This window comes from Chionomys nivalis, chromosome X, assembly GCF_950005125.1.
Source record: "Chionomys nivalis chromosome X, mChiNiv1.1, whole genome shotgun sequence".
Classification (NCBI taxonomy): domain Eukaryota; kingdom Metazoa; phylum Chordata; class Mammalia; order Rodentia; family Cricetidae; genus Chionomys; species Chionomys nivalis.
This window is the reverse complement of record NC_080112.1, coordinates 725382-737670: the sequence shown is the minus strand read 5'-3', so window position 1 is coordinate 737670 and position 12289 is coordinate 725382. Positions and strand designations below refer to the sequence as shown.

Genomic DNA, 12289 nt, shown 5'->3' with positions numbered 1-12289 from the left:
ATATTTGACTCCTGATTTTTTATTAATAAAATTAATTAGATTAATTCTTCAGAAGATATTTAAGAAGTAGAGACAAAAGTATTTATTACCTAAACCCAGGCTGCTCTATGTTTTACTTCACAGATGCAATTTGAACTTAGGTTGCATTTTTGTCTTATAGTCATTCTTGTTCCCCCATTTCCTACACTCCTGAACAGTAATACACTTTGTGGTCTTCCTATAATCAATATCTTTTCTGAACATATGCAGCCCACATTCTCCAACAATAGGATAAATGTTCTGGTTACATATTTGACTTCTTTTAGGAATTCAAATATCTGACTGAAGCTCACTAACCTTCATCAAACACAGCAAAAAGTAGTACAAATTGGTGCAACATCTGTGTTCTTTCTTTCGACAGACTTCCTGAAAAAGAAGTGAGATTATTTATCATCCATTTAAAATGCCTTTGTTGAAAATTGCCACAAGGAGGAGCCATTTCATAACAAACCATTTGAGCATAAAAAAAATGAAGTCCTTTGACTAAGGTTAATTTTGCTGTAATGTTCTTTGGTGTAAGGTCTTTTAAAGTGATGTTTCTAAAATGAAAAATATGGTTATTAAATTAAAAACAAAAGAAAAGGAAAGGACATGAATATTCCTGTGTATGTTGGAGAAGAAAGTTTATTATAGACATGTGGGAGAGCATAGGCCTCAGAGGCAGGGACATCCGAGAGAGTCATTAATGGACATGACCAAACTGAGATGAACCACATGGTAGAGGCGGGAGGAGAACCAGATGCAGCAGCCAGGAGACTAAAGGTCCAAAAGGGGCAGGTAACCAAAATGTCTGGATTATATTGGAAAGAGCCTCTTGGGAAAGGGCAGCCCAGACCCTGGCCTGGAGAATTTAGGGTAAAGGGTAGGGTATGCAAGCCATACCTTGTAAAAGGTAGAGACTGAGAGATGCTGGGAAAACCTTGAGGCCAGGTCCTGTTTGATATGTTAAATAGGTACCTCAGCCATTTGTCCTGGGCTTGAAACTTAACAAGTATTTATGCAAATTTCCAATTTCTTCTAAATCATTACTTTTGTAAAATTTAAAAAAAAAGCCTGAATTCCTAGAAAATGAAATTTAAAATACAAAAATACAAACTCAAATAAAACACATGGAGATAGATAGATGGATAGATAGATAGATAGATGATAGATAGATGATAGATAGATAGATAGATAGATAGATAGATAGATAGATAGATTTCACAGCCGAAAATTTGTTAATGACATGTGTATCTGGACAATTAATGTAGGAATCTTCTTTTTCTCTTGTAACTTTATACTTATGTAATTTCAAAGGAATAAAAGTTATGGGTAAAAAATAACTAAACTTATATTTTAAACATTTATCAATATAGCTTTTGGGGGGGTAGGTTCGAGGCAGGGTTTCTCTGTGTAGCTTTAGAGCCTATCCTGGAACTCACTCTGTAGACCAGGCTGGTGTCGAACTCACAGAGATCCACCTGCCTTTGCCTCCTGAGTGTTGGGATTAAAGGCGTGCGCCACCACTGCCTGGCTTCAATATATGTTTGTGTATGTGTGTGTATGCATTTGTACATGGGTACAGATGTGTCACTGTGCCTGGCTTTCTCCCTCATTCTCTTAACAGTATATTTCACAAAGTTATTTATTTTGACACAGTCCAGGTTATACACTCACATTTTTTTCAATTTGTTGGCAGTTTCATACATGTATATGAATATTAGTTATTTTTAACGATTCCCTCATCTCATTCTCTGTATGCTTTCCTTCCAACAAGTCCCTCTTCCACTTTCATGTTTTCTTTTTAATGTGACTTTTAATAGCTTTTGGAACCAATTTTAGACCTTTCTCTTTTCCCCAACAATGATACTTCCTATTAGGTTTCCTAAAAATTTTAAGTTATTACATATTACATTTTAAGACTTTAATCTGTTTTGAGTTACTATTTTATAAGGAGTATGATTTAGGTTGTGATTCATTTTTGCATATGAATGCCCAGTTATTCTAACACCATTTGTAGAAGAAATTACCCTTTCTCCATTGATTGTATTTACACCAAATCAGTCTTTTGTGGATCTACTGGCCTGTCTATCCTGTTTCATTAACTTCTGAGGAATGTGCAATAATAGTTCAGCTGTATAGTAAGCTATAAATTAGGGTAGAGTAATTAATAAATTCTATTCTTATGTAAAATACAGAAATTTTAGATTAAATTTGTGTACATCAATAAAAGCTATACTTGAAGTATGACTGGTATTACATTAAATGTGTACATTGGTGGGAACAGATATCTTTACTGTGTTGAATCTTGTAGCCCACTGTTACAGTTTGCTTTCTATTGTTGTGATAAACACCATGACCAAAAGTAAATTAGGGTGTTCAGCTTACAGCTGTAGTCCATCATTGAAGAAAGTCGGAGCAGGAACTCAAGGTGGAAACCTTGATACAGAAACCGAAGCAGGAAGAACAATGCTTACTGGCTTGCTCTCCATCCTTACTTTGTCCAGCCTGCTTTTCCATAGCACCCAGGACTACTTGCTAGTGATGGTACCACTCACAGTTAACTATGTTCTCTCATAACAATCATTAAGAAAATGCCCTACAGGCCAACCTTAAGAAGGCATTTTCTCAAATGAGGTTCCCTTTCTCATATGACTAGTTCACATCAAGCTGACAAAAAACTAATTAGCACATCTATGAGCTTAGTGTATTTCTCCACTTAAGTCTTCTTTGATTTCTTTCATGTACATTTTGTAGTTTTAATTTTGCAAGCAATTGTACATATTTTGTTTAAAAATGTGTTTTAAATGTGTTTAAAAATGTATTTCTAGGGGGCTGGAGAGATGGCTGAGAGGTTAAGAGCACTGACTGCTCTTCTGGAGGTCCTGAGTTCGATTCCCAGCAACCACATGGTGGCTCACAACCATCTGTACTGAGATCTGGTGCCCTCTTCTGGCCTGAGGGCATACATGGAGGCTGAACACTGTGTACATAATAAATAAATCTTTAAAAAAAATGTATTTCTAAGAGGCAGGCGGATCTCTGTGAGTTCGAGGCCAGCCTGGTCTACAAGAGCTAGTTCCAGGACAGGCACCAAAGCTACAGAGAAACCCTGTCTCGAAAAACCAAAAAAAAAAAAAAAAAAAAAAAAGGAAAAAAAATGTATTTCTACCAGCCTATAATTCACAATCCCAAAGAACCTAGACAACAACGAGGATCCTAAGAGAGACATGCACGGATCTAATAATGCACATGGGAAGTAGAAAAAGACAAGATCTTCTGAGTAAATTGGGAGCATAGGGACCATAGAAGAGTGCTGTGAGACAATGGTCTTGCACCCTGTAAAGGTTTGTCAGTTGTTTAATAAAATGCTGATTGGCCAGTAGCCAGGCAGGAAGTAGAGGTGGAGTGACCAGAATTGTAGGAAGAGGAAAGCTTCAGTCTGCAATCGTCATCCTGATGCAAGAGAAGCAAGATGAGGATGCCTCATTGATAAAAGGTACTGAGCCATGTGGCTAACACATACAAGGATTATGAGCTAATTTAAGATGTAAGAGTTAATAAGAAGCCTAAGCTAATATGCCAATCAGTTTATAATTAATGTAGGCCTGTGTGTGTTTCTTTGGTACTGAAGGGCTGCAGGATCAGGCAGGACAGAACTTCTGACAAGAGGAGAGGGTAAAAGGGGAGGGGAGAGAAAGAGAGGGGAGCATAGAAAAATGTATAGCTCAGTAAAATCAATCATAGTAAAAAATGTATTTCTAATTATTCTTTGATGGTATGTGGAGTACAACTGATTTTTATCTGTTGATCTTGAGTTCTGCAAGCCTCTCCAACTTTGTTATTTATAGGAATTTTATTTAAAAGTTCTCTGGGATTTTTATACATAATCAATCATGTTTTATGTAAATAGGGACAATAATAATGCAATCTATGCTTTTTAATCTTATATTATCATAGTCAAGATTGTCAGTGCTATATCAAATAAAAGTAGTTAAAGAGTCTTGTTTCAAGTCTTAGTGCGAAAGCACTTAGTTTTTCATCACTGCGAGATTAATCGTAGGATCTTTTGATCTTTTTTGTTTTGTTTTGTTTTGTTTTCATCATGCTGTTTAATCTAGCACGTTGCCTAGAAAGGCTTGTTAGCAAGAGTACAAATACTGTCTCCAGCATGTCTCTTAGAGACCGTCTCACCCACTGCTCTGTTTGGCCTCTTATCTCTCTCTTCAGTAATTCCTTTTCCTCGGAGGAGAGAAATTCATGGTTTGTTGCCCTTGCCAATAACAAAAATGTTGGAAAGCCGGGTGGCAAAGCTGTTGCCATTGGCATCTTTCACGTGGACCACATCAAAAGAGCCGGGATGTCTCTCTCTGTTGGTGATCACACCAATTCTTCCCAAGTTAGCACCCCAGTCACCATACACAAGTTACCAGTGTCAAACTTGATGAAGTCAGTTATTTTGCCCGTATCCAAATCAGTCTGAATGGTGTCATTCACCTTGATGAGGAGATCAGGGTAGCGAATAGTGCAAGCATCGTGGGTCACCAGATGTGGGATTCCTTTTGTGTCCACAAAGATCTTTCTCACTTTGCACAACTTATACTTGGCCTCTTCAGGTGTAATACGATGAATGGCAAAGCGACCCTTGGTGTCATAGATCAGACCGAAGTTCTCTCCAGTCTTGTCAAGGCTGATGACATCCATAAACCCAGCAGAGTAGGTCATATGGGTCCTGAGTTTGCCATCAATGAAGCGTTGCATGCAGATCTTTTTCACTTCATCGCCAGTCAGGGCATACTTAAGCCTGTTCCTCAGGAATGATCAGAGGCAGACATTCCCTCAGCTTGTGAGGGCCAGTGGAAGGACAAGGTGCAAACACGCTGGTTAGTTTATTCAGCATCCAATGTTTTGGAGCTGCTACACGCTTCAGATGTTTCTTGGGACCACGAGCCATTGCCGCGCTGGGAACAAAAAGAGACTTGCCTTCCTCTGGTGAACCCTTGTTGATCTAAAATTTTATTTTTGAGATAAGGCTCAAGTATCTCAGGCTGGCCTTCAATTTGCTATGTAACAAGGATGCCATCAATTCCTGATTTTCCTACCTCCAACTCCTGAATTCTGGGATTATAGACATATAACCATCACTACTGGTTTAACCTGGAGGGTTTTGTTTCGTTTTGTCTTAAGATTTCAGATTGAGGTTCCCTCTCCTCAGTTGCCCAAGGTACCAGCTGGGGACATCTCCCTGGACACCTGCGAGCCCCTCTAGAGTCAAGTCTCTTGCCAACCCTAAGATGGCTCCCTTAGTTAGGATATATACTTCACTGCTCCCGTATCCACCCTTCCTATATCCCAACCATCCCAATCCCCCAAGCTCCTCCCATCCTCCCCTTCTCACGTTTCTCACCCCATTTCCCCTTAGCCCCATGCCACCTGACCCACAAGTTCCCAGTTTTTGTCTGGCAATCTTGTCTACTTCCCCTCTCCAGGCGGATGACTATACGATTTTCTTTGGGTTCACTTTCTTATTTAGCTTCTCTAGGATCACAAATTATATGCTCCATGTCCTTTATTTATGGCTAGAAACCAATTATGAGTGAGTACATCCCATGTTCCTCTTTTTGGGTCTGGGATACCTCACTCAGGATAGTGTTTTCTATTTCCATCCATTTGCATGCAAAATGCAACTGAGGAGAGGGAACCTGAAATGACCCTATCCTATACTGATGAATATCTTACATATCACCTTAGAACCTTATTCTGGCGATGGATCGAGAAAGAGACAGAGACCCAATTTGGAGCAACGGTCTGAGCTCTTAAGGCCCAAATGAGGAGCAGAAGGAGGGAGAACATGAGCAAGGAAATCAGGACCACGAGGGATGCACCCACCCACTGTGACAGTGGAACTGATTTATTGGGAGCCCACCAAGGCCAGCTGGACTGGGACTGAATAAGCATGGGTTGAAACTGGACTCTCTGAACATGGTGGACAATAAAGGCTGATGAGAAGCCAAGGACAATGGCACTAGGATTCGATCCTAATACGTGAACTGGCTTTGTGGGAGCTTAGCCTGTTTGGCCGCTCACCTTCCTGGACCTAGATAGAAGTGGGAGGACCTTGGTCTTCCCGCAGGGCAGGGAATTTGTACTGCTCTTCAGTATCGAGAGGGAGGGGGAATGGAGTGGGGGGAGGAGAAGAGGAGTGGGGATAGGGGGAGGGGAGTGGGGGGAGGGAGCAATATGTGGGAGGAGGGGGAGGGAAATGGGAAATAGGGAGCAGGTGGAAACTTTAATTAAAAAAGAATAAAAATAAAAAAGAAATTAAAAAAAATAAAATAAATTCACTGATAAAAAAATTTCAGATTGAGAAGTACCTTTCTTTTGCTAGTTGAGAGACTTTTTTCCTTTCCTCCTTCCCTCCCTTCCTCTCTCCCTTCCTTCCTTCTTTTTTTTAAAATCAGCTTATTGCCCATTCTAGTTAGCTTCTGTGATTAGCTTTGCCATGGCCATTTGTATACATGGTTTTGTTTGAATATCTGTTTTTCTCGGGTTTTTTTTTTGTGCTTATACTTAGAAATTATTAGATTATAAGTTAATTCTGTTTATAAAAATTTGAGGAACCACCAAACCATCTTCTAAAGCAATTTTATGTTTAAAATTTCTCACATCCTCAATATTTACTGTTTTTCTTATTTTTTAAAGATTTCATTTTTTAATTATGTGTACTTGTATGGCTATATGTAATGCAGGTCCCCATGGAATCCAGAAGAGGTCACTGAATACCTCTAGAGCAAGAGATTCCATAGGTTTATGAGCTGGGAACCAAACTCAGGTCCTCTGCAAAAACAGCAAACTCTGAGTCATCTCTCCAGCCTTTGTTTTTCTTATTTTAAAAACTGTAGATCCATATTAGTGGATGTGAAGTGGTATCTCATTTTTATTTTGATTTAGTTCTCCTTAATGGCAAATGGTATTGGTGTCTTGTGTGCTTGATGGCCATTTCTATATTTTTTGATTCTTTTATTTATTTTTGTTGTGGTGGGGACGGAAACAAGGGGCCTTTCACATGCTATGTAAGGGCTCTATCACTGAGCTAAATCTCCAGAGACTATTTGCATTTTTTCTTTGGATACATATCCTTACAGATCTTTTACCCATTTAAAAAACCAAGTTGTCTTATTATTGACTTTAAGTTTTCCTTGCATAATCCAGTTATAACTCACTTATCAAACATGATTTTCAAATATTTTCTCCTATTCTAAGCATTATCTTCGTTATTTTCTTAATATACTTTAAAGTTCAAAAGCTTGATGGGTTATCTAAAAAATGATTGGTAAAACTATAGTTATGAAATTTTGACACTGTGTTTTCTTTTAATTTTTTGTACTATATCTTTGATCAACTTTTGGGTTAAATTTTGTATGCAATATGAGAAAAAGCCCAATTTCATTATTTGTTTTTCATGGGTATAGCCAGATCTTCCAACATTGTGAAGAAGCTAGCATCTACCAAATCAAATGACCATACATTTATGGGTTTATTTTTGAACTCTCATTTTTATTGCATAGATCTTTATATTTATACTTATGGCAGTACCCCTCTTCCTTGATTATGTATTCACAGTATTCCAATTTTCTCTATATTCATGTTTACTTTGTATGTCTTTTTCCCATCCTTATGCTTGTAACCTATGCTATTGTTATTGAAATGTGTTTCTTGGAAACAAAATATAAAAGCAGTTCATGCTTTTTATGTACAGTGTGATAATTTCTGGTCTTAATGTATTTAGATAATTTACATCTCATACAATTACTTATGTTTAGATATAAATTTATCATCTTTTTATGTTTTTTCTTGAATTTTTGTTTCTCTTTCTCCTTTTATGTCTTATTTTAACATCCTAATTTCTCTATTTTAACTTTATTATATAGCATCATATAATATTTTATTGGTTCTTTGAGATATTAAAATGCATATTTAAGTTTTCACTGTCATTTACATGAGTTATATGCTAGTTGGAGGCAAATTCAAATTCTTTTGCATACCCTTATGGGTGTGAGATCTTTCTTTTATTATTTCTTTTTTTGTGGTATATATACACATTTGAGTTTTATTCAGCCACAAAGAAAAAGAATAAAATTATGTCATCAGCAAGAAGATGGATGCCACTGGAAATAAGCCAGACTCAGAAAAGTAAATATTGCAAGTTTTCTGTCTTTTGGGGTGTGTGTGTGTAATATATGTGTGTGTATGAAAGCAGAAGCAAAAAAGATATGTTGAGAAAGGGGACTAGAAAGAGATGGTGAAGGGAGAAGGTATGGGGATCTTTTTTTCTAATCTTTTTATTTTTCAGAGCTATCTCTTTTTGGTTCCTTAATCAGAAGATGTCAACTGTTACATCTTAACCAGATCCTTGTTTTTTGATTTTGGTTCCTGTAGGCTTCTGTTGCCAGTCATTGTCTCTGCCATGGACATAGCTGGAGTTGGTGCATGAAAGAATGGAGGAAATGACTAAAAACAGTTATTTCTCCCCATCCTCTGAGCACTAAAAGATACCTTTCCAGTTCCTGGAAGCACAGGATTCATTGCCAAGTTTCAAGCTATGCTTTAATACAGGTTATATAATCCTACAAGGAGAAAAAGGTCTATCAATTTGCTGGTCCTTTGAATTCTGGTGTTTTCCCTTATCTGTAAAGTGTTTTACTTACTTTTAGAAGTTTCAAAGAGTTAGGTTGTAATTTTTATCAATTTTTATCAAAGAACTGAATATAGTCAAAGGCAAAGAGCAAAATGTGTTTACTCCATCTTATCCAGAACTAGACCTCTAGTGATAATTTAATTCTGTCAAACTATTTGCTTGTAAACTTACTTGTATGTTATATGTTTCATCATTATTTACATCACACAAATAACACATTGTGGGCTTTGTTATTAATTGTGGCTATGAAAATGAACTCAATATAAGAAAGATCAAGTTTCTAAATGAAGTAATTATACACTATAGTCTTCTCCCCCTCTTCTGAAACACATTCATTATTATTCAGAAACAGTATGTTCCTAGATTCTTTGTTCATCCCCCATAAAAATATGGAGTCCTATGGACCAGCTTTAGTGGTATGACATAACAGAATGAAAAAGAAGTGATTAGAAACGTAATGCATCTTTCCAGTGAACTCTTTTTTTGAGACCATATAAAATGTCTGGACCATATAAAATACAAGGGTGTATTGCTTACTCTGAAAACACCATGTGGAGATTATCTTAGTTAAGCTTATCTATCAATCACAGATATAAGACATATGAAATTCTTTTGAGGTAATCTCAGCTCTGACCATTTTTTTTTACTATAATACTATTGTATCCATACACAAGACAGTTTCAAATTCCATGGTACCAAAGAAAACTATCAGAAATAATATTATTATTGCTCCACCAAATTATGGAGTTATTGAGCAATAGATAACTAAAACAAAAAAGCTCAAATTAAGCAGATTTTTCCACACAAAATAATTAAAATCAAAATATAATAAGTTTACTTTTTATAAGTTTATGCTATTAAACTATAAACAATATTAGAATAACATGTCATGAGTAAATACATATTTTCTCATATTTGTGTACACCTTTGGTTGACAAAATAACCACCTGAACCAGTCAATTTGTCACTGATCACAAAGACAAATGTGCTTTGCCTCCAAGAAACTTTTAAGAAAATTCAAAGTTTTCAAAAAGTAAACGAGAGAAGAAACCCTGCTGAGATAATGTACAGATTTCAGTGGAATAAAGCAATTATTTGGAAGTAGCCACCTAATTGCAGATCACAGATGTTCTTGAGCTAGAGTTCACTGTATTACATAGAATGAGTTCACTGAATTACACAGAATAGATATTATTGCTTTAAAAAACTGGATTATTATCCTTTCTATGAGTATGTCCAGGGGGAAGGCCCCCCTTTTCAGAGCAAAGAATTTAAAGGCTCACAGCTATCAACAGATTCTGTTTTGTCCTTCCATTATTCCATATAATTACCTTCTTTACACACTAGCAAAGCTCCAACGAGGCCTGAATTCAAATCTTTCACCAGATCCACATGAGATAGATATGAATAGGTGAGACATGGAGGGTCAGAAGCCATTGGACCATTCTCTTTCAGGACCTGCCAAACATATGTATGACTTTCACCAGGAAAAACTTTATCATCTTCCTTCTCCCTTTGACTTGTCTGATCTTTATATTCAGCTCCTAAAGGAAGAAGGCATAAAATTGGTTTTTTTTGTGTGTGTGTGCCTATTGTCAACTCAGAAACATGTTACACTCATAGATGATAATGGAGTCTACATAATAGACTTCCAAGATTTTGAAAGCTCTCACCATAAAGAATGATAAATTTTTCAAGGAGACAGATATATTCAATGTTTTAAATAATCCACAATATATATCTATACTAAACATCATATACTATACCATTACTATTTAGTATATATATATATGTATATATATATGACAAAATAACTTTTAAGTTTTAAACCACATTGTGTCAAAACATTACACTGTACCTCCAAAACATAAGCAACTTGTGGGATATTAGTTTAAGATGTGTTACATTCATTTATGCTGTGGAACATTTGTTTAATGATGCAAAGATGTATTGCATTCTCTTTTTGTTGCATTTGTTTAACTCTGTGAAGCTGTGTTACTTTGCCTAACTAAAACACCTGGTTGGTCTAACAAAGAGCTGAATGGCCAACAGCAAGGCAGGAAAGAGGGAGAGGTGAAGCTGCCAGGCAGAGAGGATAAATAGGAGAAGAACGGAAAGATCTAGGAATGAGAAAAGGAGAAGCGGAGGACACCAGGGTCCAGCCACCTAGTCAGTTGCAGAGTATGAAGGAAGAAAAGATATATGGAATAAAAAGAGTTAAAAGTCCAGAGGCAAAATGTAGTTAAAGGGAAATGGGATAATTTAAGTTAGAAAAGCTGGCTAGAAACAAGCTAAGGCTGGGCATTCATAAGTAAGAATAAGTTTCCATGTATTTATTTGCGAGGTGGATGGTGGAGCCCCAAAGATTAAAAACACCAACTACAGCAACATTGTCAATAAAAATTCTCTTTATATTAAAAAAACATGAGGACCTAATTTTTATGCCCAAAATTACTGTTAAAAAAATGGTAAACTCAGCCAGGCAGTGGAGATACGCGCCTTTAATCCCAGCACTCAGTAAGCAAAGGCAGGTGGATCTCTTGAGTTCAAGGACAGCCTGGTCTATAGAGCAATTTCCAGGACGTCCAGGGCTTACAGAGATAACCTGTCTTGATAAACAAAACAAAACACAAAAAGATAGGCAGTCACAACCACAACCACTGTGAATTCATATGCACAACAGCCTTCCTTGTAGTTATTCACTGCCTCTGGCTCTTGCAAACTTTTTGTTTTTTTTTTGTTTTTCCCCTGCAATATTCCCTGAATCTTGGGTGAAGGCAATGTTTAGGGATGAGCAGTCCACAGTCTCTCATTCTCGGCACCTTGACCAGTATGGGTCTCTGTGTTAGTAGCCATCTACTAAAAAAAAAAAAAAAGAAGAAGAAGCTTCCCTGAGAGATGCACTAACATATGGGTATATCTTAAGTCATTAGTAGTAGGTTCAGTATGTCTATTTAGTAGAAAAGTGGTAGGTTCTCTCCTAGGGCCTATGACCTGTTTAGCATACACATGTACCTACATGAACATGCACACACAGAGACATGCACACACAGTAGACATTTGAATGATTAAAAAGGAGCAGCTATAAAACCTTATGTCTTCCAGAGGTGCTTGACCCCCAATCCTAAAGTAAGTAGTGAAAATTATGTTCTTGTTGAGACCTCCGGATTCTGTAAGCCAGTAATATTGCCTCCATTCTTGCATCTTTAGCCTAATTCAACTCAATTGAATAACAAATATGCCCTGGATATGTATTTTTAAAATATTTCTTGGAGATCAAATCAGACTGGTGAGTGTGTGCCATCCCTGGGCAGACGGTCAGGGAAGGGAGCACAGGGCCTCTCCAACTCCTGCTGCAGGGGCTTCTTTGCTGCACATGACCCTGCCTCTCCCAAGCCTGCCCTATTGTCTGCAAGATCCTTGACCCAGGAACAGTTCCTGCTCCTGTACTGAGGCTTTCCACCAGACCAAGGCCCCCAGAAGGGAGTGCACAGCACTTCCTGCTCCTGCTGCAGGGGCTTCTTTCTTCCACATGATCTCGCCCTCTCCCCAGCTTTGCCCTTTTGTCTGCTA

General features: G+C 37.3%; 1 protein-coding gene across 2 annotated transcripts in view; it reads right to left on the bottom strand.

Moving 5' to 3' along the window:
- Positions 1-12289, bottom strand: part of F8 (coagulation factor VIII) — a 132725-nt gene that overhangs the window by 97228 nt on the left and 23208 nt on the right. For both annotated transcript variants that reach the window (XM_057759896.1, XM_057759897.1), the window contains exons 4-5: positions 10048-10260; positions 337-405 (exon numbers count right to left, since the gene is read on the bottom strand). In XM_057759896.1, coding sequence (XP_057615879.1) covers positions 337-405; positions 10048-10260 — 282 coding nt within the window. The remainder of the gene's footprint in view (positions 1-336; positions 406-10047; positions 10261-12289) is intronic.